Here is a 27479-nt window from a genome sequence, read left to right on the forward strand (position 1 = left end):
CAAATGTGATGAAAACTGTCTTACAAATGTTACACATCCCGATAACCTTCAGCCGCTCTCTGTAAACGCATCACATTCTTTCCACCCGTGAACCATTCATTTAATAAGCATTTGTTATGAGCTACATGGATGACAAGGCACAGTCTTTAAAGACCTATAGTCAAGTGGAATGGAAAGAAATATAGATAACTATTATATTTTTAATTTTGGCAAAGGCAGTGGTAGAATTAAAGATAGTTTGAGTTCCTCCAAAAAAGCAAACCTAAGATAAGGAACTGTAGGCATTCATTTATTTGGGGAAGCGGCCCTAGGGAATAGGGATGGGGCCTGGGGGCCTGGGAAGAGTGAACAGGGCCACAAAGGGAAGCCAAAACACGGTGCTTTATCGAGCTGGGTCTTGTGGGCAATTGGGGCTTGATTTCACTGGGACGAGGAGTCACAGGGAATGTAACTCATATCGACTTCCTGGAGGACAGAAGAGGGGACGTTTACCCACCAGCTCCTGTGCCTCAGAGGTCAAGAGGTGCCCCTTAAAAGTGTTGACTCCCTCTTGCTCGCAGGTCTGTGCGTGCGCAAGCGCCCAGCACGTTTCTGCAGGTGTCCTGAGCCTCAAGGTCAGGCAAGCCCAGAGGCAGAAGGCCAAATTAGCAGGACAGCTGAGGAAACCTGAGCATCTTGCCCTGCTCAGAGCCGGCGGCCCCAGAAACGGCTGGAATAAACGAGGGCAGACAGGATGCAAGGTTGGGCCCAAGAGGTGTCCAATGAGGGCCCAGGAAATCACACGAGCAGAGGAGGAATACCTAACACAGCTCAGCCTTCGGTCAGAGAGCTGGGATTTCATCATTTAGAGCTTCCTGGAGTGGGTGGCTACACCAGGTCTAGATGAAATTAGCCACATCAGGGGAGGAAAAAAGGCTGACGAAGGGCTGAGCTGGGGGAAGGCCAGGAGGGTGGAGAGCAGAGGCAGAGGGAGGAGCCGTCAAGGAGGTAAAATAGGCAGGATTTGGCGAGACAACAGATGGAGGGGAAGGAGAACTACAGTGGTCCAGGGTGGCGCGTGGTTCCGAGCCTGAGTGCTACCATCCCAAGACAGAAAAGGCTCTCGAGGAGTGTTATGGTTCGAATGTTTGAGTCCCCTCAAAATTCATATGTTGAAATCCTAATGTCCGATAGGATAGTATTAGGAGGTGGGGCTTTGGGGAGGTGCTTAGATCATAAGGGTGGAGCCCTTGCGAATGGGATTAATGTCCTTATAAGAGACCCCAGGGAGCTCCCTGGCCCCTTCCACCATGTGAGGACACTGTTGACTAAAAAAAAATGCACAACGTGAGAGTTGCGAGTTGAGTTTATTTGGGGCAAAATGAGGACGGCAGCCTGGGGTACAGCATCCCAGATAGCTCTGAGAAACTGCTCCAAAGAGGCAGGGGGAAGATTAGTGCATATGTCATCTTGGTGAAGGAGGAGTACATGCAATCAAACACATTTTTGTAGGGGGTTTCTGCTCGTCACGAGGAGCAGACGTCACCATGCAGGGATTTAGTGCTTTTCCAGATGTGAGGAGAGGCAAGGGTTGAGCTCATAAAAGCAGCTCCTGAAAACATCTATCTGAAGATGTGTTCCGCCCCTTTTCCAAAGCACAGAGGGCCTCATTCCTAGTCTCCACCCTGAATTCCCTTCAGGGGATGTGGAAGGTCAGGAGCTGCAGCAGCACGTGTGGTTTCATCCTTGTAGAGGTGGATGGCACGTGCCCATGGCCAGTGCCAATTTATGGTTGACAATAAAATGAGAAGTCTGGGACCCAGAAGAGGGTCCTCCCCAGCCATGCTGGCACCCTGACCTGACTTCCAGTATCCAGACTGTGAGAAATAAATTTCTGTTTGTAAGCCCCCAGTCTGTGGTCCTTTGTTATAGCAGCCAGAATGAACAAAGACAGAGATGGGTACTGAGCTTGGACAAACCACGTTCAAGTTGCCTCTGGGATACTCAAGTGGAAAGAGTTACGCAGCGCCTAGGAACCGGAGTCTGGTATTTAGGGAAGCTTTAACACTGGAGTACGGAAAGATGGAACAGGATGCCAAAAGGGGCCTGGTGTGTCAGTTTTTCTGTTGCTGTCCGCAGGTGAGAACATGATAGGTACCAGGTCCCCACATTCCCAAGCACAGCGTTATATCATCCCATCAAGAGCCTAGGAAGTCATTCCCAGAGTCCTTGAACACCCGTCTCCAGCCTGTGACAGAGGAGGGATTGGAGATGGAGAGACGATGTCTTGGGAGAGAACTACTGGATAACTCTGGCACTTCCCTTCCCTTCCCTGGAACTGAGAGGCAAAGACTCATATTTTCCCACAGGCCAGATGTGGGCCATGTGGGAAGGAGCCAGCCTCGAGGCAGCTTGTAAAGGACACTGCCCAGGAGAATGGCCTGGAAAGACAAAGTGGCCCAGCACAGAAGGGAACCAGGGCAGATTCGCAGCTGAGGGTTATACCTACTCAAGGGAAAAATCTACGTTCAGAGTTGCTGGTCAGAGGCTGTGGTCAGAGGACTCCAGCAGGGAGTTAGCCAACAAAAGAACCAGCATTTAAAACTGCCATTCCCAGACAGCACATGTGCCTCGATACATCTGAACCAGTCCAGCACATCCTTCCTGTCCTCTACTCTCCCTGGAGCCAACTTCCCAGCATCCTCGGAAGTGGATACTCCAGCCCCAGCCAAGCCTCCAGATGAATGTAGCCCCAGACAACAAATGTAGCCCCAATGGAACTTCATGGGAGACCTGAGCCAGAATCCCCAAATTAGCGACTCCCAAATTCCTGACCCAAGGAAACTGAAAGATAATAAGTACGGTTCTTTTAAGCCACTATTTGTTACACAGCAGCAGACAACTGATACATGGCTCCACCCCACAACTATGATTCAGAGCTGGGGAGGGTTCCAGGAGGGTTCCATTTTTAATAAGCTCCCTAGATGGTCCTTTGGACGACTAACTAAAGTTAGAGGAAGAAGAGGACTAAAGCAGTATCTCCAGGAGCCCTGACATTCAGTGCCCCCATGAAGCTTACAGTCCTGCGGGTGCCACAGGCAGTAATCGCACCAAATACTGCTTTAGGGTCTTGGATTTTGTTTTTATTGAGATATAACTGACGTATAAGATTGTGTAAGTTTAAGGTGTACAACATGTTGATTTGATACACGTGTGGTATTGCAATATGATGACCACCATCGCATTCAATAATATCTCTATCACGTCACGGAAAAGAATGATCATTTCTTTTCTGAGGTGAGAAGGTTTGAGGTCTGCTCTCTTAGAACTTTGAAGCATGTAATATAGCAGCATTGGCTATAATCCTTATGCCGTGCCTTAGATCTCTGGAACTTAATCATCTTCTTGTTGCAAGTTGTTTAGTTATAATTGTGGATCTGGGTTTGAAGGAGCTAGGAGGGTCCTGGGGCATCAATTTCCAAGAGTCACTGAAACAGACACTGAAACTGCTTGCAAGTAAGTAAGCCAATCACACGTCCACCTGAGCTGACAGCTCCACCCAGTGGACATTTAAAAGACTCATCAGAGTGCTTTCTACACTTGCAGTCACGGGCAGCTAAAGCCACCCCCCATCCCCCTGTCCCTCCCGCCCCCAGGGGCTGAAATGCTGATTCAGAGCCTATTTGCCTCCTAAACTGCAAGCCCATCCGTCTGCCTCCTGACAAGTCTGCTTTAGAAGATCCGATCGGAAAACTGAATTCAGAACAGACGCTACAAAAAAGTGACGTTGCAAACGGATTTTCAAGATGTTGGGTCTGCTTCTGCCCATGGAAATAAATTTGTTTAGAAAAAAGAAAAGCATTCTACATAAAGTTTTTATTAACCAAAAATCTGTTTCTCCACCACAGACATTTTTCACATTCCTTGAGGATTTTCTCATATGCGTAAGACTTGTTTGAAAATGTGATCTTTGGGAACGGTGTTATCATTAGACTGGCCAGCAAACAGAAACTACTCAAATGGTGGGCGGGGGCGGGGGGGTGGTTAATAAAGGAAATGAGCCCTATGGGAGATGGAAAAATCCAGAACCCAAACAGGGGATGGCGAGCTGACCCAAAGACTAGCAACAGTGGAAAGCCACTGCTACCCCAAGTGCCGAGTCAAAAAGAAGAGCCCAGTGGGTCTGCCGGAGCCACAGGGGAGGGGCTGGCCAGCGGGAGCTGGGGCTGTGGAAGCGACACCACCATGGCCAAGATGTCACTGCCCCCAGAGATGCCACCAGAGGCAGGAGGGGACATGGAGATACGGTGGTTTCTCCCCTCTCCCCCTTCAGTCTTCCACAAGGGCCCCCACGGCCAAAACCTGCAGGAAGACAGTTGGAAAGGGAGCCTGCGGAAGGCAGGTCCCTGCAATACTAAGCAGGACAGAGAAGGGAAAGGAACGGGGCTGAGAAAAGAGACCAGTGCTGGCCTGTGGCTCACGGTCCCTCCACTACCATGTGGCAGAGCCAGGCGTGCAAACGAGGTGCCCTTGAGTCCACCTACCTGGGAGAAGCAACGGGGAGATGAGAGGAGGACAAAACTGCAGATGCAAGAAATAAAACGGTTTAAAAACTGTGGCTGTGGGAAGGGAAATGACAGTCTTACGTCTCTAACCAGAGTATCGTACAAGCAACAAGGGGTGGAGATCCGCGGACACCTGGCTTCATCCGTTACTTGCATCACGTACCAGGAGCGCACTGATTAAAGTTCTCCAAGCCTGCCTTTCGTCCACTCGTTCAGCATTTACTGACCACCGAGGATAGGGAGATGCAAAATGGAAAATGATGCTTCAGGAGTTCAGGGGAATCTACCCTTCATCCCTCCTCTCCTCTAAGCTCCTAACCATCAGGAACAGGCAAAAGGAGACAAAAAGATGAGTCAGGGCAGGGGGGTGGGAGACCACACTGCCCCGAGTCCATGTGGTGGCCTGGCCCCTGGCCCCGGACAGCCAGCCAGTCACTCTTTATGCCCAGCCTCTCCAGTCGGATAAATCCCTTGTCCTCCTCACCCTCCTCCTGCGGCAAAGACCTCAAGAGAGGAAAAGATGTGTTCCGGCAAAAGCTGCCCCGGCTGTGGACCCCTTAGAACACACGAGGAAGAGGAGCCAGAAATGCAGAGGCTGACCTCCAAGCTGGTGAGAGCCCATCTGGGGAGAGAGCAGAGGTCTCCCTCGGGGGTGCAGCAGGAAATGAGCACCTGGGACAGAGGCTCTTCAGGCGAGCTCAGGTGAAGGCAATCAACAAATGCCATAAACCAGGCTGCAAACTACATGTCTCAGGTCAGCTCCCCAAGAGAGGATTTCAGCAATAAAGTCAATCTGTGAGAACAACGCAGACCTGGTAGGCTTTTTTACCTTCTGTTCAAGGATAAAGTTCAGAAGACTGCAGCAAAGTATCTAAGCTGAGCTAAAGGCGTCTGTGCACGCATTCCTCTCCTCCCCTGCTTTCTTAAGCCCACTCTAATCTTTGACCCCCAGGGTTCTACTGAAAGTGCTTGTCAGCGTCATCCGGGACCCCCCAGCTAAGTCCAGCGGTCAGGTCCTAGCCTTCGTGCTCCTTAGCTTCTCAGCCGCACTTGGCATTGCTGTTCATCCCTTCCTTCTCGACACGCTTTCTTCACTCCGGGACGGCACATTCTGCCTTATTGGTTGTTCCTTCCAGTGTCCTTTGTTGATTTTTCCTCTTCTTCCCAATCCTGGAGAGCTCAGTCCATGGTCATCTTCTCTTCTCTGCACACATTTAATGTTTGGCTGGTATCTTAGTTCAGGCTGCTATAGCAAACGACCACGGATTGGGTGGCTTATAAGAAACAGAAATGTATGTCTCTGAAAGCTGGAAGCCTGAGATCAGGGGGCCAGCATGTCAGGGTCCTGATGAGGACCTGCTTCTCGGCTGCAGACTGCCGACTTCTCATTGCATCTTCCCATGGCAGAGAGCAGAGCAGAGGGAAGCAAGCTGTCCCGAGACTCTCAAAAGGCCACCAATCCCATTCACAAGGGCTTCACCCTATGACCTTGTCTCATCCTAAGCATCACCCAAAGGCCCCACCTCCTGATATCATCACATCGGGAGGGTAGACTTTCAACATACGCGTTTTGGAGGGACAGAAACATTCAGTCCATAACAGCCAGTGCTTTGCTGTACTGCTCCAAGGTCACCTTCCCGGGCTGCTCTGCAGTAATAGTGGTAGACCCTGGAGCCATCCTGCACAGCTGACATCGCGCAAACTTTTGCCAACAGAGAGTTCTGGAGACCCTGAAAGAAGAAGGGGCTTCTCCTCCTGCTTCTGGCGTGTTTCCATACTTCTCCTGCCGCGTGGGTACCGTGTGCACGTGGGGCACATCCCACAGCACTCCCAGGGACAGCTCCCCCTTGAGTGTCCACAGCACCCCACGGGCAGGATCCCCAGTGAGTCGCAAAGGCACCCCTGTGGGGCTGCTCCTAGCCTCGGTCTACCTGCACCTGGACAGAGTGTTTCCTGCTTCCCCAGTGACTGTAGAGCAGTACCGGTCCAGGAAACACAGCGAAGTTCTCTCCCATCCAATGAGCCATAACCAACCTGTCGCCAATGAGGTCCAGACCCCAGCCTTGGGGAGGGGTCTGTCTTCCAAATGTGTCTTTCCTTGAGTATTCTCCCCCCAGCCAAAGGTTTTCTTTGGGGTTCTCTGTAGTCCTTTACAGTTAATCTCTTGTAATTCAATAATTCTTCACATGAAACGTGCCCCGCTCACATCACTGTGTGGTTTCCACCTCCTACAGCCTCACAGACACACTCCCTTAGTGATCTCAGCTGGTCTCCTAGCTTTAAATGCCAACTGTATGCTCATGACCCCAAGTTTTCATCTCCACCCAAGATCTCTCTCTCAAACTCCACACTCAAAATACAACTGCCTCTTCAGCATCACCACTGGGATACGAAAAGACAGGGCAGACCTCTGTGTCCAAAACTACATTCCTGATATTCCCAACAAAACTGGCTCTATCCACAGCCTTCTCCATCATGTTTGGCAAAAAACTCAATCCTCCCTTCTGCGCACGTCAAAAAGCTTGGGAGGCATCCCTGCCTCCTCCCTCTCACCCCCACATTCAGCCCCCCAGGAAATCTTGTTGACTCTCCCTTCAGAAGATGCTTTCCTCTCACCAGCCCACCACTACCACCCTGGCCGCCATTATGTCTTGCCTAGATGGTCACAACCGTCTCAGGGTTATCGTCAACGTAACAGCCAGAGCAAGCTTTTAAAACGTGCCCCGCCTTTCTTCAAAGTCCCCACAACGGCTGCCAAAAGTCAAAGCTAAAGTCCTTAAAATGCACAGCACCTTGCACGTGCCTTTTCCAACTGTGCCCCAAGGCACCCCAGGGAATTCACAGGGACACCACGGGAGAGTCTCCATTTGCTAAGCTACCACAGCAACATCTGCCTCACTGTGACCGCTAGATTGTCAGGATCTAACTCTTTACGAAGCCACTGTTAGGTGTTTCCTCTGATATGGGGGCACCATGAAAAATCGCTAAGATGCGAAGGGCGCTACAAACCTAGAAAGTTTGGGAGCCTCTGCACTACGTGACCACGTCTCTGGTGTCACCTACAGCGCCTCCTTCACGGACCCACTCACTCCACTGCAGCCGCCAAGCTCCCCTCGAGCTCCTCAGCCGTACCCAGCACACTCACACCACGGTGCTTCTGTCTACAACACTCAGACTTCAGATGTCCAAGGAGCCAACTTCTGCTCCTCCTTCAAGATCTGTTCAAGTGTCATCTCTTCAAATAGGGTCTTCCCTCACTGTCTTAGTCAGCTCAGGCTGCCACAGCCAAATACCACAGACTGGGTGGCCCAAGAGACTGAACTCCATTTCCTGGAGGTGCCAGCAGGGTCAGGGGAGAGCCCTCTTGCAGGTCACAGACGTCTGATTGTGTCCTCACCCAGCAAAGGGGCTAAGGATCTCGCTGGACCTGCTTTTAAAAGGGCTCTAATCCCATACATAAGGGCTCACCTCCCAGTGGCCCCATCTCCTAACACCATCACATCGGGCATTAGGATTTCAAGATATGAATGCAGGAATTTTGCAGGGGACACAAACATTCACACCATAGCATTGGGTGACTTTGAAGAAATCAGTCCTAGTTTTCCGAGCTCCCATCTTCTTTCCTATAAAAGCTGGATAACACCACCTTGAAATGCAGTGTCCCGAATCCAAAAACTCTTCAAATAGTCACACAAGAGAACTACCAGATGACTGAGGAACCCCACACCCAGGTATGCATCTGAAAGAACTGAAAACAGGCACTCAAATACCTACACAGGGATACGCATGGCAGTACTGGTCACAACAGCCAGAAGGTGGAAGCAACCCATATGTCTACCAACAGACGAATGGATGAACGGAACGCAGTCTATACAATGGGATGTTATTCAGCCATAAAAAGGAATGAAGCACTAATAGCCACCCAAAGTGGATAAAGCTCAAAAACAAGCTACGCAGAAGAAGCCAGACACAATGGCCACATAGTGCATGACTGTCTGTACATGAAATACCCACAACAGGCAAATTCATGGAGACAGAGAGCAGGCTGGTGGTTGCCAGGGGCTGGAGGCAAGGGGAATGGGGACGTGGGTACAGGGCTGGATTTTGGGGTGAACATGTTCTGGAACTAGACAGAGGTGGTAGTTACAAAACATTGTGAACATAATAAATGCCACCAAATTTTTCATTTTAACATGGTTTATTTTATGTGAATGTTACCTCAATAAAAAAATTTTTTTTAAGAATTAAAAAAGAAAACACATGGCAAAGGTCTTTATGAACAGCAGCCATCTGGTGACTGGGGCTCTGGGCTGAGTTCTGCCACTTACTGGCCCTAAGGATGGAAAGTCATTTCTCTGGGCCTCAGTTTCCTCATCTGTAAGATGATGGGTTGGACTAGACCACTAGCTCTCAATCAGGACAGCCTGTATCAGTCACATGGAGCACTGCTCCTAAATGCCCGGTGCCACCCCGCCACCTTCAGACTCTGATACACCCAAGAGGGAATCGTGCCTCTGTCACTGTGCTGAAAAAACTTACTTCAGGATCTGAATCCACCCCTCCTTTCGAGAACATCAGGCTAAAGACCGCCAGCAGCCCGTGATTCGAGTACATTCATCTATGACTGTTTATAAGTCTTGATTAAAGAAGATGCGTTTTGATTAAAGAAGACAACACAATAAGTGAAGTGCATTTATTAGGAAGAAAAACGATAAACTCCAAACAAGCACGAGTAGTTCTCTTGTGTACTTGGCAAACACACAGGAGAAAGATACCTTCACAGAGTCCACAGGATTTTGCTTACACCACAGAGGGAGTCTTAAGGCAGTTTAATTCGAGGCTACAACCACTACGTCTGTGACATAAACAGAACATTCAAAAACAACTCAGGCTCCAAACGTCCCTGATCCCAACACATCTCTGCACTAGTCGGGTCAACAGCCACTGTCAGGGACACAGAAACAGGGTCTCAAAAGCAACTCAACGTGACGCTGACGCAGCGGGGGCGGCCCCGGGACCTCCTACATTCCGTGGTTAACACAGACCGCCGGCGCTGCCTGTGGGCCTCACGTGTTTCTATGTCACATAAACGTTTTACACTGTGTTAAGAGAACAAATGCACATTAGACGAGAGAAAATACGAGAGATAGCACGCACTATCTCGTACCACGAACAGGATTACAGAAAACACAGGGCCGGACACAGCCATGCTAAGAGATTTCTGACAGGCCCCTCACAGACGATGAAACGTAGCTTAAAAATACGCTGGGGTAAGCTCCGTCTTTCCCTCCGTGGTCACCACCTGGATTAGGCTTCCTGAGCTTGGTCGGTTTTTCTCTGTGATCCAGTCATGGAAGGTTCTAGAACAAAGAAGAGACGCTTTACATTATAAAAGCAAAACTCTGGATGCATGCTTATATGCACATTAATGGTTGCAGTTGTGGGGGGGGGGAGGGGCGGCCACAAGAGCAGCTGTGAAAAAGCCTCTAAGGCCTCATGGACACACAGCCAGGTCCCTGATGACTTCAGACTTTCATTCTCATTCTCATTCCTGAGTGGTTAGATTTGGCAAGGTTTTCATTGTGCTGTTTTTCTGCACTGTAGGAATCCTTCATCACACAGCGGTACGATTTTATGTGCTGAAAAAAGATTTTACTTAGTTCACTCTAAGAGACAGACATGCGCACCATACTTTATACTTTGTTATATTACTTCCCAGAAATTTAAAAAGAGAAAAAAATTATTATTTTTTAAACAAATGTTTATGGAGCACGCACAACTGTGCCGAGCAATGGAAAAAGATGTAAAAAACAGACTATTAACAATAAGGTGTGTTCTGTGTTGGAATGGGGCATTTAGTAACCAACTCTGCATCTGTGTGTTGGGGGGAGGGGCGCAACTTTGCCCGGGGAGACAGGAGACCTCCTGGAAGAAGACAGGCAGGAAGAAGGGCACCAGGACTTCACATGGTTTAACAAGCAGCTGATCATTTTTAAAACATTAACTGGTGGTGCTGAGTATACGATCCCCTCCGACAACCCCCAGGTGGGACTTTGGACCTTCCTTCGCTGCAAAGCTCTCAGGACCTCCCAGGATCTCCAGTGCCGAGAAGTAACCTGCTGGACCACAGCGGACGTTTACCTGTCCAGTCACTTGAGCTCCCAAGTGCTGCTCCAGCTCCGTAAAGTACTGTCCCGTGTCCTGACCCCATCTCTGGGGGCAGGGCTCAGGGCACAGCTCTGCGGGACACTAGTCCCGGCCAGACGTGCAGAGGCGTATGTGTCACTCAGGCAGGTTATGAATGGTCTTACTTCTCCCTCCCCCTCCTCCTCCTCCTCCTTGTCAGCTGTGCAAAGTGGGTGGGAGGGCATGCCATTCTAACCACAGACAGTCAAGAAGGTAACAGGCTCACAGACAGTGCAAAGCCAACTTTATGCCAACTTGTCACGTGAGTTTTCAAATACCACAAATGGGTATTTGTCCTCCTGGGACAAGGAATAGCTGTCCCAGCCCACCGTCGGTCAGTCACACATGGGGCCCCGGATATTCCATCCAGGGTCCTGGATCAAGGTCTCTGTCGAGAACTGCTGGCAGTAGTGCCCTTTACAAAGAAACTCAGGGGCTTCCCTGGTGGCGCAGTGGTTAAGAATCTGCCTGCCAACGCAGGGGACACAGGTTCGATCCCTGGGCCAGGAAGACCCCACATGTCACGAAACAACTAAGCCCGTGCACCACAAATACTGAAGCCCACGCACCTAGAGCCTGTGCTCCAAAACAAGAGCAGCCACCGCACTGAGTAGCCCCCGCTCACCGCAACTCGAGAAAGCCCGCGCGCAGCAACAAAGACCCAACTAAGCCAATAAATAAATAAATAAATTTACATTAAAAAAACAGGAAAGAAAGAAACTCAAATGCAAACACCATTCAAGCTTGGTTTCTTCCACAACTTCATTTTTTTTTTTCTTTCGCAAATCCAGCCTCAAGCACCACACCCGGCAAAGACAGGAATAACTGTCTGGATAGTGGTGAAGACCGAGGGCTCTGCAGCCCACGGCCCGCGTCAGATCCGGGCTCTGCTGCGTGACCCCGGGCAAGGGCCTTAGGCCCGCACTCCCCGTGCCTCCGCGTCCGCAAACCTTAAATAAAGATGACGGCACCTCCCTCACAGACCTGCTGCGAGCATTTAATAAGATCACGGTTATGAAGTGCTTAAACAGTGCCTGGCGTGTAAGTGCTACGTAAGTGCTTGTTCCAAACACAGAAGTCCCAAATATCTCCCAATTCCATGTAAATAAGATGTAACTTCAGGCTGGAAGCTCATCCCAAGCTTTAAAAACATCCCGTAGAAACAGCCGTCGAAGCGGCCCAGACACTGACGCTGCCGGGGTGGGGGGGTCCATGCCCGCTCCGCGAGGGCAGGGCCTGCATCTCACTCCTCATGGTCCGCGGGCCCAGCACAGCCCCTGCCCCTAGTGGGTGCTCAGCGAACACGTGCTTAATACCCCCTTAAAGAGAAGGGTGCGGGGAACTGAGATCTAGGCAAACGCAAAAGAGCTCACTCTCTCCGTGACCTTCCAATGCCACCCAAACCCACAAAGGGCTAAAGACAATTTCAGGGAGAAAGGATGCTTTCTGGGTGTGTGTCCTGGCACTACTTCAGACAGGTGGGCCCAGACGTTCCAGCCAGATCAGCAGCTGACTCCACGCGGATGCTCCTCTGCAGGAGAGAACGAGGTCTGCAGGCTCCAGGCCTACCCACCATTCTGTGGGGCACACACGGTACTGAGACCTCGGTACACACCACCACATCTTACCTCCCTAACAATTACTACTGACACCCATTATACAGATGGGGAAACTGAGGCCTAGAGCAGTTAAACAACACGCTCAGATTGGCCAGCTGGCGGGTGGGGGGCCAGGATTCCCATCGGCACCATCTACCCCTCCACCCCGTGACACTGACACTGAGGTGCGAGGTGCCCTCGGACGTCAGGACCTCATGAACCACCCAGGATGATAAGCCAAGAGAATGTGGGCCTGTCCCTTCTCCCGCCAGAGGCAGAGAACGGACGCTGCTGAGTCACTGACATGACTGCGATACTCACTCCACCAGGAACTCTAGGGGCGTCCAGGAGCTGAAGTCGGCCTCGGGCATTGACGTCCTGTTCATCGGCGTGTCCAGGGTAACCCTGGGGAACACAGAGATAAGCGTGTCACGTGTGCCTCCCCCTCAGACCAGGAAGACCCCCTCCTCGGCCAGGAAGCTGCTCCGGGAGCGGATGGTATCCAGGGTGGCAGCAATGACGTGGAGAGATCACACAGAGATAATCAGAGAGGCCAGGAAGCCGTCCCCGGTTACAGAGACCACACCCCAGCCTGACTCAACAAGGTGCTCTGGGGCTCACCCTTCAGGCAGACGGGAACGAAATGAAAGAGCCACATTTTGCTTTTCTAAAATCCTGTCTTTACTGAACTAAACTGCTTTGCTGTTGATGACTTCACTCACTCCCTAAAATGTGGCAGACTCACTGCTCAGGATATTTTTAAGTGTATTCATAATATTCCTTTAAATATGGGGAAAAGACAGTCTCTTCCTTCACTTTGTAGCGGTTTTCCATGAAATCTCATGCTTTTCAGCAAGAGAATTCAGAACTCAGATATGGATGACTTTCCCAAGAACTTCCAGGCCTCGGAAATCATTCAAAACAGCCATGGCACCAGGTCACGGAATCACAAAAGCTCACAAATGAAAGGTAAGTGGACGGTCCAGTCGCCTAGCAGACAGGCATCCTCTTTACAGGACCACAGCCAAGGGTCAAGCCACTTGGTCCCGGAATCCTTCCAGAAATGTCTCCCCATAGTTTCCCATACTCTTCCCCAAACTCCCCCACCCCCACAGACCAAATACAGTCTCTCTTCCACGCTGACCTTATAATGACTTGAAAGACAGAACTACAAATAGTAAAATTAAATGTGTAAACTACTTTTTAATAAGGAGGGAGGGGGGGACAGAGGGAGGAAAGGAAAGAAAACAAGAAAGACCCATCCCATCAGCCGAGCAACCATTCTGGAAAGCCCAGGATAATCCAAAACCTGAACAAGTATCTTCAGGGCCTTTGGTGAGTCTCAGAGGCCGAGGGGACGGCACACACACGTCCCCGGTGCACAGTGACTCCAGGACACGTGTGAACTCTCATTGGTGGGGCAGAGGTGGGGCGACCCCCCAGCCACTTACGGGAGCAGGGCGACGGCAGCAGACCCGGGGGGCATGCCGCTGTTCTTCCCGGCCAGGCTCTGGCAGAGCTGGTGAACCGCGCCCTTGGCCATGCCGTAGCCAATCATCCCTGCAAACGGGGAGAAAACACTTCGGTGACCACCGGCCACCGCTGCTAGGTCCTCAGGCCCGGGTCCGGGGGAGGCCGGGAAAACAGAGCCAGGGACGTCTGTGGAGGGAAGCGGAGGGGACGGAACCTTCTACCCGCCTGGCGCTTCACACTTATCACAGAGGCCACGAGGTCAATCCTGTCTTTACTGCTAGGGAAACGGAGGCTCAGACAGGGTTAGGGACATGCCCAGGCTCACACGCAGGCGCGCGCCAAGGCCAACGGAGGGGTTAAACGCCAGGCAAGAGTCCCGAACCCCTGGATGGACGACTGCTGGGGAGCAGCCGGCGCCCCCCTGGGTGCCCAACGAGTTGGCAAAATCGAGCAGTCATTTGAAGTGCAGGCTTTAGAGTCAGGCTGCACAGGCTCAAAGCCCAGCTCTTCCACTTACCACTAAAGAAATCCTGGGCAGGTTCTCAAAACCCTTTCTAATCCTCAGTTATCCCGTCTGTAAAATGGGGATAAAGTACTTCATTCTAGGCGCAGGACAGGGTAGGACTTCCACAAATGTTTCCCATCAAATTAACAGACGTGCTGTGCCCTGGAGTCCAACTCCCTGGCGGAGTTTAAAGTATACCATTTGGGGAAATTCCCCGGCGGCCCAGTGGTGAGGACTCCATGCTTCCACTAGGGGCCACAAGTTTGAGCTCTGGTCCAGGAACTAAGATCCCACACACCACGCAGCACAGCCGAAAAATAAAAACATTAAGTATACCATCTGAGCAACTGTGACATACGTGCATACAAGCTACCTATCACCCTTCCTTTCCTCCCACCAGTCAACAAATGCTTGCTGATAGGAGCGAGGCGTGCCTTTTTACTTTTTTTATTGACGTATAGTTGATTTACAATGCTGTGTTAATTTTTGCTGTACAGCAAAGTAATTCAGTTATACATACATACACATTCTTTTTTTAATATACTCTTCCATTATGGTTTATTACAGGCTATCGAATATAGTTCTCTGTGCTATACAGTAGGACCTTGCTGTTTATCCATTCTATACACTGGTTTGGCCAACCCAATATAATAGCTTATTCGGACAGGGTTCCGTCTGCTTCCCCTCCCCAGACACATGGCAGGCGAGGTCTCTCTCCTCTCCAGAATTCCCCACAGCACCCAGCTGTAGGCGCACTAAATGCAGCTATCACAGCAACAGAGAATGGTTAATGCTGTCAGACACGCCTCCACCTTTGGAAAACCACTCCTTCCAAAGGTCAGCAGCCCCCTTAAAAACCCCAGCAGATATACTGTTTAAAGTAAAACAGCTGAGGACGCATCAGAGGTCCAGGGGGAGGTCGGGTGAACAGCCCAGCTGACAAACCAATCACTGAGCCTCTTCCACAACAACCTCAGATTGCAAGAGGGTCAAGGTCTCAAAAAGTTATTTGGAAGTACAGGAATATTTCACCATGCCCAGCTTCTCTACTTAATAAGGGCAGGAGGCCAACAATGGCATGAAGATCTAACAAACCCTACAGCGATTAAAATAAACCGGTGCATGGATCTCATTCGTTCAGCCCCCGTCCCCAGCAAACTCCCCCGGCTCTCTCTTCATTCCCCTCCAACAGCACAAAAGCAGGGAATCGGATGGAGAGAGAAACAAGCAATCAGCAGCCAGCAGCCCTAATGGTTTAATTTCATAGAATTCTACGCAATGTAGGTGAGAGGATCATTTCCAAGATATGGGAAAAAATGCATTTCATTAAGAAATAATAATAAATAATAATAAATACTGTCTTTCCAATTATAAAACAATCAGTGCAGTCCCTAAAGACTGATTTCCAAATACAGAACTGAACCTTATGTGGTAAACGAAAGTGATCACCATGACATCAATATAGTTTCCCCTCCCGTGGACAGTCCACAAATACAACCCTGGAAACAGGAGGGTGGGGGTTTTCTCAGTCTCTTCCCAAGTGAAAAACTTTCCATTTTTGTACAACTCTTCTTGGGTTTGAAGGACTCCTAAGCCTGCTCATCACCTGCTTTCATAGATTTCCCCAGATTTTTCTGGGGTCCAAATTGAAGTTAAAAGATTTCATGACTCAAATACGTTTAACAACATCTAACTAAAGAGCTGGAAGATGAACAAACTTATTAACATCTGAAGCAGGAGTAACTGAGCAAAAGTAAGGCTGGTGTAAATAATAACAATAGTTCACATTTACTACTGACTCGCTGTAATAGCTTTTCTAAACCATTTACATCCATGAAGATGTTTATAAGTTAAAACCACCATATAAAGGAGGTATTACTATTTATCCTCATTTTACCGATGACAAAACTGAGACTCAGAGAGGTTAAGTAACTTGCCAAATATCGCACAGCAACTAAATGATAAAACCACAAAACCAACCTGTGTAGTTCCAGATCCCACAGTCTTAACCAGTATCCGAAACTTTAAGCAAAGAATGGTATCTACAAACCAAAGGCAAGTAGGAGACTGTTTTGTGCTTTAGAAAAATCAGTCTTTCAGTCCTTGGGTTTCCTTTTTTCAATGTCAAGCTATTATTCATTTCTCTATTTACTTTCTAGTGCCTGTGCTCTATGTCACCTTTAATAAAAATCAGATCTCAACCAAACTGGCATCTAACATATACACAGCTTTCATTATTGCAATAGCCATGGACTTGTAAGATCACATGCTCTGAGAAACATAATAAGAAAATGAGTGGCAAGAAATCATTAATTTGTAAGAGCCTCACAGCTCAGTTAGCTACACTAAAATCAAAAAAGGTGCTCAAGGTTTCTACCACTTACTAAAGAAGTTCAAAAAAGCTCCCCCCATTTTTTTTTAAGAAGAGTTTAATGTAGGTGGTGGAGATAGTTTCTGCCTCCCTGGGCTAACTCCCCCACCCCTGCTTAAATTCCTTTAGCCCGATCCCAAAGGAAGGGAGATGGGTTGAATCGTGCCCCCAGCCAAATTCACATGCTGACGTCCTAACCGCACGCCTCCCCCGCCCCCCACCCTCAGAACGTGACTGTATTTGGAGATGGGAGTTAATTCAGTTAGAATGAGGTCATTCGGGTGGGGCCTAATCCAATATGACTGGTGTGCTTATAAGAAGAGGAAATTTGGACACAGACACACAGAGAGGGAAGACGACACAAAGACACAGGGAGAAGACAGCCGTCCACCAGCCAAGGAGAGAGGCCTCAGAAGAAACCAACCCTGCTGACACTCTGATCTTGGACTTTTAGCCTCCAGAACTGTGAGAAAACACTTATGCCCCCCACCCAGTCTGTGGTGCTTGGTTATGGCAGGCCGAGCACGCTAACAGAGGGAGCACAAAATGCAGAGGGAACCTGGATCGGCGTGATGTAACAGAAAAAGCACAGAATTTAAAAATGATCAGGGTTTCAACTCAAAGTAAGTTTGCAACTTACTTACTGCATAACCCAGACAAATTAGTTACCCTAAGTTTTAGTTTCCTTATCTGTGAAAGGAAAAAGGTAATGATGACCCCTGCCCCAGGATGAAGTGAGAATACATGTAAAATGAGAAGCGTGACTAGAACAGGGCTCAGCATGTGCCGGGCACTCTGCATACATTAACACCTCTAACGCCTCACAGCTACTCTTCAAGGTAGATGTAACTGTCACTGTATGTCAATTAGGGGAACTACAGCAGAAATTTTGTAAAGAGAACAAATAACTCGTTCAAAGCCACACGGCCGGGGTGAAGCATCTACCCCAGCCTCCCTCGTTTCACAGCTCCCACCACGGCCAGCAGCCAGGCTGCCTCCCTGGGACACAGGAACACAACGTGACTGCTATCGAGCTGACAGCTACCGCACTCCCCAGGTGCATCGCAGAGAAAGAAACACGATGAGGGGCTGCCCCGGGCAGCAGTCCTTAACCCCCAGGAACACGAGGGCACAGCAAACGAAAAGATCAGGGGTTTTTCCCCTAAAAAGAAGCAAAATCCATGTGTAAAGCACCTGAGAGGATAAAGGGCTTTATGTCCCTCACCTCAGGGAAGTGTCCAGCGGCCCCCACGAGCAAGTGCTAGCATTCCCATTTCACAGACGGGGAAATGGAGGCTCACCAGGAGTCCCATCCAGGGCGGCCTTGGCCCCCGCCAAGGTCAGCAGGCCTCCCTCCTTGAGGTGCTTGGTAGCCAGGTGGCTGGAGATGGTCGACGTCCACACGCTCTGCTTCCACATCAAGTCACAGTTTTTAAAGAGAGCTGCACAGAGAAACACACGGGGTCAGCATCCGCAGGAAGAAACTGAAAGGGGAGCTCCACTCACGGCACCCGACACGCTGGGAACCCTCACGGGCACTCTGTGTCTGCAAGGAGATCTAATACAAACAGCCCAGCGCTTGCGGGCAGAGATGAGGGTTCGAATCCAGGCCACGTGATCACCCGAGTCGCAACTTCCTCACCCGTAAACTGGCAAAAGTCAGCCAATAAATGAGGACTGTTGACAAATATGCAGACATGGGACGGGACTGGCTCTAATTCAAACATTGTCCTACTTTGTAAAGGGCACCCCGGGAATTCCCCGGCGGTCCAGTGGTTAGGACTCCATGCTCTTACTGCCAAGGGCCCAGGTTTGATCTCTAGCTGGGGAAATGAGATACCACAAGCTGTGAGGGGTGGCCAAAAAAAATTAAAAAGTAATAAAATAAATAAATAAGGGGCATTAGATCTATAATTAGAACCTACATATCTAAGTCAGGTTTTATCTGTGATAAAAATCTCAGGGAGTATTACTGGTGGACATAAAGAGGGCTTTTACAGAGCTACAATTTTTTAAGGCTGAATGTTTTAATGCCAGCTTGAAAGACTCTTTAAAAGAAAGCTGAAATGACAACCATTCTGCACTTGTTTTAACCCTCTGCCCTTGCCAGAGACGTGAGGAGGAATAACTGGTGTCACATCGCCAGCTGAACAGTGGTCCCCTTCCTCCCTCACAGGACATGCAGAACCCAGTGAAGCTGCAGCCATGACCCAGAGAGAGAGCCCTCCTGGTACAGGAGGAGGGGTCTTCAGTAGGCGACAACCAAGGTACTGCATTTCCCTGCTAAAAAGAACTAGGGGAAAAAAAAATGGATGGAACCACATTTATTTCTTCTTGTTCCCAAAATACACAAAAGGCCATCAGGGTGTTTTGCCAACCTGATCACCACACAGAATACCAATTTCACATCTAAGTGTGGTTCACAGAAAACTCCTTCTTAAATGGCTTTGGCTAATAAATGCAGAAGAAATGACAGAATTAGAAAACTACCATTTTCCAATCCCCAGTGGGGGTTGGGGATGGCTCAGGTAGAGATTACCAATGGATGCTTAGAACCATTAGGTTTGGGGCATTTGGGGTTCTCGAGGTGTTTGGGAGCAGGATATTCACACACGATGCCACAGCACCATCCCACAGATCACTTATAATTGCAAACAGAAAAATGCACCTTCACGATAGGTAGAAATCTATTGGCTTTTCCCACCTAACCAAGCATGAAATTCGGCATCACTCTGCATGGGGAGGGCCGTGAGACATGGTGAGCTCCCCGTGTGATGCACTGTGACGTCCACACCACTCAGGAAGCATCCTCACCTCCAGAAGACGTAGCCTGAATCTAAGCAAGTCTCTAGACCTACCTTCCAGTTCACAGGAAATACTGGGGACAGAGAAACAGGGTAAATGATACCTTAAAGAAACCGTCTGACAAATTCAGTGTGGGTGACAGTCTATATGAAAACTGCCCTGGACCCGCCAAGTCTATCACAGTAAAAAAAAATTCTAAATTAAGAGACTAAAAAACAACAATAAAATGCAGTACAGAAATGCTGATTGGAACAAATTTAGGGAAAACAACTATGAAAGATATGGAATAAATTGAGGTAATCAGAACATGACCTGATACTATTAATCTTATAGAATGACTTAATTTTCTTAGGTATGAGAATGGTATTACAATACTGTGGGAGAACAGTTTATTCTCTGGAGACATATGTTGAAATATAGTGACATGTCAAATTACTTTCAAATGATCAACAAAAAAAAAAAGTACACACACAGAGGACACATGCAAGAAAGCAAGAGAATGCAAGTATGGCAAATGTTAACAAGTATGGAACCCAGACGCAGGGCGTAAGGGTGTGCACTGAACTGTTCTTTCAACTTTTCTGTATCTTTGAAAATGTTCATGAAAAAAATGGAAAATACACTCAGCTTTAACAAAAGCTCCATTTTGAGTCCTTTTGATCTTCAGAATGATCTCTCCTTTCCATTCACATCCCCCAGCTCCCAGTAAAAAGCCCAGAAAGATGGGGGTAGAAACAATGCTGGTTTCATTCTGTCTCTTTTTTAAACATCAATCTCAAGGTCCCTCTGCCCTAACCCCCTCTGTGGGAGGTTGTTTCCTCATCTGTAAAACGGTGTTGATCCCTACCTCACAGCTACCATAAAGATTCTGGGAGACATACAGGAAAACATCTGGCCTGGCACATGGTACGGACCCAACCTGTGCACCTGGATGAAGAGTAGAGCAGAATGAACGATTAACTCCGAAAAGGACTCACACTTGGACTTGGCATTGCCCCCAGCCCATCCTCCAGCCACACAAAGGATCGCGTCCACCTTCTCTGCACCCAAGAGCTTTCCGACCTCAGCAGTCACCTGAAATAAAAGGGTCAGAAACATGCACACAACTGTCAGGTAAACCTCAACAGGCTGATATCTTTGCAGTCACCTCTACTTATTTTTCACTTCTTTTTAAGCCAGTTTACAGTACCTGGCAATTAATACTTTGAAAATCAGACGTAAGACCAATTTATAATGAAAATCTGGATAGTGAAGCCTGACTACATTTCAATGTGATTTTTATAAAGCAACCTAGTCTTCTTCCAAACATTCTAAAGGGTAGAGACATAGGCATTCCTGGAATAAAATAATAAATACAGTAGGAAAAATTTTTTTTAAAAAATCACCTAGGGCTTCACTGCCTAAGCTGGCCTTCTGGTATATTTCTTTCCAGATTTTCTTTGCAAATCACAGAATCATAATCTGAGATAATCAATTCTACTATCCTCCGAATACAAATATCCCATTAACTGCAACTCCAAAGGGGGAAAAAAAAAGCCAAAGACAAATTATTTTTTAAAAAAAGCAATAAAAAATAGTCAATGGCAAAATGTTGGTAAATAATGAGTACATGCGGGTTCATTTTAATTCTCTACTTCTGATTAAAATTTTTAAAGTGTTGAAAACATATACACATCCTTTTGTTACAATTTATTAAAACAAAAGTCTGACAAGACAGACAACCCTGGCCGTCATCCCTGAGCCTTGTCCATATTTTTCTGGGAGGCAGCTATGCTCACCACTATACCATATTTTTCTGGAATGGCTGAAGGGACCACAGCCTCTCAACAGCTTTGTTAAGATCGATCTTCTTAAGACTTAACAAAAGACGATGTAATTCTCCCAGCAGTAACATTTCAGGCTCTCACTGCTTTCCCTAACAATTTCTGAGCCTCAAATTACTTTTTCAAGGGAATTCCCAGGCGGTCCAGTGGTTAGGACTCCACACTTCTACTACAGGGGGCATGGGTTCAATCCGTGGTCGGGAACTAAGATCCCACAAGCCACGGGTGCAGCCAAAAAATATATATATATATATTACTCTTTCAAAGGGACTGCTTTGGCAGTGGAAACCAATCTTTCCTCTCCCTACATTCTATACCTGAAGCTTTCATTTTATGAAGATTCCTGAATATCCCTTGGCAAATATCTCGCCTAAACCTGATTTAGCTTTTGTTGACCTCCCTCCTGCCACCCTGGTTCCCCGGCTGACCCTCCCTTCATTTCTAAGCCGCGCCCTGCTGCCAAAAGCCCAAAACCGGATCACCTCCCCTGACCTCTGTATGTGCACACAACCTGTGCTCTACTTTTCAGGCAAGCATGGAGCCCACAGCAACAATGCACCTGCTTGATTTGTTTTTTTATAATCTCTCTGTTTTATTTTTATAATAAAATTAAAATGAGGCATTTTAAAACTCCTTCCCCTTAATTCTGCTTTCTGCCCAATAATTTTCTATAGATTTAGTACTTTTCTCACTGCTTCATCTTATCCCTGTTGTAGTGAATTTCCAGCCCAGGGGGCCAATTTTACATGTATCAGGATTGAACTTCCTCTCCCTGAGCTTTAGAAACAAAAACTGGATGTCACGTTTTTGTTCAGAAATTCTTAACTGAGTGACTGCAGAACGAGAAGGAGTCTCCTACAGGAGGGGTTAAAGATTTTAAAAGCTAAGCTTATAATAACTATGGTATTTCCCAATCTTCATCTTAAAGATGCACAGTATGGTCAAGTCTCAGATGCAGACAACTTCACATTCAAAAAAGGACAGACATCAGAAACCTGCAATTAAAGGAGCAGGAGAAACACTGGAGAGACACTGCTTAGAGAGAACCACATCTGGAGGAGCTGCTGCTATCCAAGCCCAGGTGCCTCCCTTTTATTTGGTTTTAGTTTTTATTGCTTTATTCCCATGAAGCTATTTTGCTGAGAATCAACTTAGCGTACAGTTAAGAGCACAGACATCAAACCCCCACTGCCTAAGTTCAAATCTGAGCTCTGCCACCTACTACCTGTTTGACCTTAAGCAAATCCCAGGGACTTCTATGCCTCAGACTCCCCATTTCTAAAAGGAAGATAAAATGAGAAACGTTGTTTTACAGAGGATGAGTTAATGCCAATACAGCACTTAATACGGTACCTAACACACAACAAAGCCATGTCATTTTACTATTAAGTCCACTAAAGCCAATAATATCATTAAGTATAGGAAATATTAGGGGTATATTATAAAAAGTACAGACGACAAAAGCCTACATTCTGGAATAAGTCACCTGGGTTCTTACACTCTAACCTACGTCAAGCCGATGCTTTAGGAAGAGTAAATAAGCCGTTACAGCATGGTCACGATTTATTTGCTTTTGTTAGTTTTTTGTCTTTTTGGCCACACTGTGCAGCATACGGGATCTTAGTTCCCCAACCAGGGATTGAACCCATGTCCCCTGCAGCAGAAGTGCAGCGTCTTAACCACTGGACCTCCAGGGAAGTCCTGGGTTTTTTTTTTACTTTTTAGATTTATACATGTATGTTTGGAGAAATGGACTGGAAGAAAATATAACAAAATATAAACTGCATAGTGGGAATAGAAATGATTTCCTCCTCCTTTTTTGCTTTACTGTATTTTCTACATCATAAATGCACCACTTTCAAAATTTAAAAGATTTGTTTTAAGACATAGCTGAGGACCCTGCAACATCAGAGCCCCCAACGGTGTTCAGATAACTAAGAAGAGTACAACTAAATAAAAAGCACAACCCCCCACCCCCACCCCGAACTTATTAAAGTTGTTAATAAGTTGTTCGTTTCTTCTTAGGAGACCCACGCTCCCGACTCCACCACTAGCTCATTTGCTGGCTATGTCACTTGGTGTCCGAAACTCAACCTTCTCAGCTGTCAACAAGATTACCACCATCTGCCTACCAGCCTCATTCGATCCCTGTGAAAATATGGTGCATCACACAAAGAACAATGTGGAAATTTCCTTGGGACGGTGGGCTGGAGGGTTGGCATGAGAACCACATAAAGCACGTCCCTCATGCAGCTGGTGGGAACGGCTCTTTCAGAAAGACAGAACCACGTAAGAGCATCTCAGATACTTATACTAACACATCCATCAAAATTTTAACAGTGCTTTCTTGGTGGTGGGGCAGGGGGACACTATCACAGAGAGAAAGAGGGGTGTTTCACAAGTTACCTATATATTTGTATAGTTTTGTTTGCTTTCTTATTTTGCAATAAGCCTGTAATTTTATAATTAGAAACAACCTGCTTTACCAGTATTTTTGCTTTGAACGGGAGAAACTCCACATTTTAGAATGTATCCTAAATCAATAATCAGAGATGGAAACGAAGAAGTTCACCACAGTATTCCTCATGAATGGTGAGAAAAGAAAAACTGCAAAAAACTTAAATGTATAATTAAGTGCAAACTAAACAAATTGTGACCAATCCACACAAAGAAAAATTACATGTCGACACAGAGGTTTTATTAAGTGATCTGGGTAAGTATCTAAGTTAAAAGTTGAGTTTTTAAAAAAAGCTGATCAGTGGATGGACTCAGAGTCTGTCATATGCTTACACATATATATATGGAATCCAGAAAAATGGTACTGATGAACCTAGTGGCAGGGCAGGAATAGAGACGCAGATGTAGAGAATGGACCTGAGGACACAGTGGGGGAAGGGGAGGCTGGGATGAAGTGAAAGAGAAGCACTGACATATACACACTACCAAACATAAAACAGCTAGTGAGAAGCTGCTGCAGAGCACAGGGAGATCAGCTTGCTGCTTTGTGACGACCTAGAGGGGTGGGATGGGGAGGGTGGGATGGGGAGGGTGGGAGGGAGGCTCAAGAGGGAGGGGATATGGGAATATATGTATAAATACAGCTGATTCACTTTGTTGTACAGCAGAAACTAACACAACATTGTAAAGCAATTATACTCCAATAAAGATAAAAAAAAAGAAAAGAAAAAACTGACCTTAACACACAAAATACAAACCTAACTCGTAAAACTTATAACATATAGTATGCAGAGGAAAGATAAGAAAATGGACCAAAATGTGAACTAACTAGTGAGCTGATTAGATATGGACAATGGGCTATATATCTTGGTATTTTTTTCATGATTTCCAAATTTCCCTCCATGAGCACAAATGGCTTTCCTAATCAGAGAAACAATACTTGAAAAAAAGAAGCACACATAGCCAGTGGAACCCTCTCCCCAGGGCTCCCCTACCCACGTGTGGCGGGGCCTCCTCGGGCATTACCTGGTCAGCCTGCTCCGTAAACGAATCTGTCATTTTAACCACGATGTTGGCACTGGCCTCTTCATTCTCTGCCACGTCGATGCTCGCGACCCACTGGGTGAGGAGAAAACAGCTTTGGTCAAGAGACAGTCAGCTGTTACAGATCCAGGCCCAGACACGGGGAGTGGAGACAGTGAGAGGCTTGCACGAAAACCTACTAGAGAAAGGTCCAGCCACCGACCTCTTACACTCCTTGCAGAGCATCTGGCTTCGCCCAGTGTACCCCTTACTGAGCCCCAGACCAGCCCATCCTGCCCCCAAACAGCTCTTCTTCCCCTTCCACTCTCACCTCTGACAGCCAAACCCTGCTCATGCAGCGACATCCCCCCCCCCCGCCCCCCCCCCCGCCCTCGACCAAGGGTCTGCAAACTTTTTCTGTGAAGAGCCAGAGAGTAAATACTTTAGGCTTTTCTGGCCATACAGCCTCTGTTGCCACTACTCAGCTCTGCTCTTATAGCCAGAGAGCAGCCACAGACAACAGTAAACGAATCCATGAATGAGCGTGGCTGTGTGCCAATTACACTCTGGACACCGAATTAGGAATTCCATACAATGTTCACATGCCACAAACTATTACTCTTCTTTTGGCTTCTTTTCAACCATTTAAAAATGGGGAACTACTTTTAGCTCTTGGGCTTTAGGAGTACAGGTGCCAGGCAGGACCCGGCCCATGGAGAATTGGAGTTTTCCAAGCCCTGCCCCGGAGCACAGAGGGATAACTGTGGGTTTGGAAATCCGATCAGGGTTTGAATCCCAGCTCTGGACAGCAGCTTTCCCATCCAGCCGCTCCGCAGAGGTTCCTCTCTGCGAAATGCAAGCTGTCAGCAACTAACAGGGTTAGGGTGAGAATTAAACAAAACGCAGGCTGCTACAGCTGCTGGCACAAGTGACAGACAGTCCTTGCTAAGAAAGCTCTGGGGCGGGGGGGGGGGGGGGAATGGACGATGGACTTCCCCGGTCCAGTGGTTAAGACTCAGCTCCCAATGCAGGGGGCACAGGTTGATCCCTGGTCAGGGAACTAAGATCCTGCATGCCACGCAGTGGCCAAAAAAAGAAAAAACTAAGGAAAAAAAAAAGAAAGAAAGCTCCAGGACCTTGCAGTCTGAAGGACCCAGAGATACTTATCTCTACCACAAGCTTTGAGGAACACAGCATCCATTTAAAACACTCGCTACTTCTGTGTCACAGCTGCGGAGATGCTGAGACAAAGAAAAGGTTCTCTCCCTGCCCTCCCAGAGCTCCCAGGAAGGAACGGAGAAAAAGACAGAGAGTCACAGGTAAATCTGCTCTCCAGATTCCACCAAGTCAAAGGAAACCCAGGTGTCCCCACCGGGAGGAATGGCAGCCTTCCTATCTGTAACACGTGGGCACAGGAGTCCTGTATTAAAGCTACTGGGAAGAGTAAATGAAACTAAGAGTATGTAAGAGCACAGTGCCTGGCCTCTGGCTGGCAGTCCTTAAATGTTCTCACTGTCACCACCATCCACTTCTGCAGACCTGGGAAGATACCCCAAGACAGGTAAACGGTGGGAAGGGGATGTATTTAGAATCCTTCAGAACATATTCCTATACCAAACTATGAGCAAGAAGAAAACCCCGGCTGCCTTTCTCTCTGGTCCCAGTGCACCCTTGCTCAGGCCGCTGCTGCTAAGTAAGCCCCCAGGAAAGCTCCCCAGAGCAGCAGCGGGGGTCTCTGAGCAAGAAACAGCTGCAGCGAAAACACGAGGAGTCTCCCCGGGGAAGGCGCCTGGGCCCTGCTCGGTGGCTGCGGTCAGGGTGTCTGGTTCCCGCGGACAAGCTCCGCTCCTACCTGCAGCCTTGCGGGAAGCAGATACCTGATTATGCAAAGTAGTCTAAGCAGTCTTTGCAAAACAAGGGCATCTGCAGGGCCTCCAAGCATCACATACAGCAGAAGCTAACGGAGCAGAGGTACACATCAATAATGCGCATGTGTATATCATACATCCATGATAGCTAACGTTTACACAGCTTTCACCAGAGTCCGGTAATTTACAATGCATGCGCAACGACACCGATTCCTTAATCCTCATAACTCCCCTAAGGGGTAAAAACAATTATTATCCCCATCTTGCAGATGGGGACCCTGAGGTTCGCTGACGTTAAGCAGTCAGTTCACGGTCACAAGGCCAGTAACCCCAGTCGGGCAGTGTGTTTCCAGATCCTTCCCTCTCACTGTCTCTTCCCCCGGCTCTGTCCTGTCTCGAGTCACGCCCGACTCTCCGGGCCTGGCAGAGGCGGCGGGAGCAGCGACACCCCCCCACCCCCACCCCACCCCCACCCCCGCAGAGCAAAGGCCCCGCACCTCGGGCCCGGGGCGCGCGCTCGGGGACACAACGGACGCGGAGGCCTGCGCCCGCACGTGCACGCACCCATTTCTGGGGGTGCTCCGGGGCCCCCCGCTTCCTGCCACACCGCCCGCCAGCGCCGCCCCGGAAGGCCCCTCTGCGCCCCGGTGCCCGCGGTGCCCGCCCGCAGCCCGCGAGTTTACCCAGCTGCGGGCGCGGAAGGCCTGCACGCAGCGGCAGCCCAGCGCGCCCCTGCCGCCGTACACCAGCACCCGGCGCGCCTCGCCCGCGGCCGCCGCCATCCCGCGCCTCCCGCTCTGCTTCCACGGCCTGGGCCGCCCGAGCA

At 48.4% G+C, this 27479-nt stretch overlaps 1 protein-coding gene across 1 annotated transcript; it reads right to left on the bottom strand.

Moving 5' to 3' along the window:
- Positions 1-9223: 9223 nt before the first annotated feature.
- Positions 9224-27479, bottom strand: QDPR (quinoid dihydropteridine reductase). The gene is made up of 7 exons (XM_057706411.1): positions 27337-27479; positions 24789-24881; positions 20460-20556; positions 17979-18119; positions 13780-13888; positions 12650-12733; positions 9224-9904 (listed from the first exon to the last, which is right to left on the bottom strand). The coding sequence occupies exons 1-7, from the start codon at positions 27433-27435 to the stop codon at positions 9799-9801; spliced, it is 729 nt and encodes a 242-aa protein (XP_057562394.1). The 5' UTR covers positions 27436-27479; the 3' UTR covers positions 9224-9798.

This window comes from Hippopotamus amphibius, chromosome 13 (genome assembly GCF_030028045.1).
Source record: "Hippopotamus amphibius kiboko isolate mHipAmp2 chromosome 13, mHipAmp2.hap2, whole genome shotgun sequence".
Classification (NCBI taxonomy): domain Eukaryota; kingdom Metazoa; phylum Chordata; class Mammalia; order Artiodactyla; family Hippopotamidae; genus Hippopotamus; species Hippopotamus amphibius.

Coding starts and splice junctions, on each gene's coding strand:
- QDPR (XM_057706411.1), bottom strand. CDS start 27,435: ATGGCGGCGGCCGCGGGCGAGGCGCGCCGGGTGCTGGTGTACGGCGGC. Junction 24,882..27,336: donor CCTTCCGCGCCCGCAGCTGG/GTAAACTCGCGG, acceptor CTCCTCACCCAG/TGGGTCGCGAGCATCGACGT. Junction 13,889..17,978: donor CGCCCTGGATGGGACTCCTG/GTGAGCCTCCAT, acceptor CCCCGTTTGCAG/GGATGATTGGCTACGGCATG.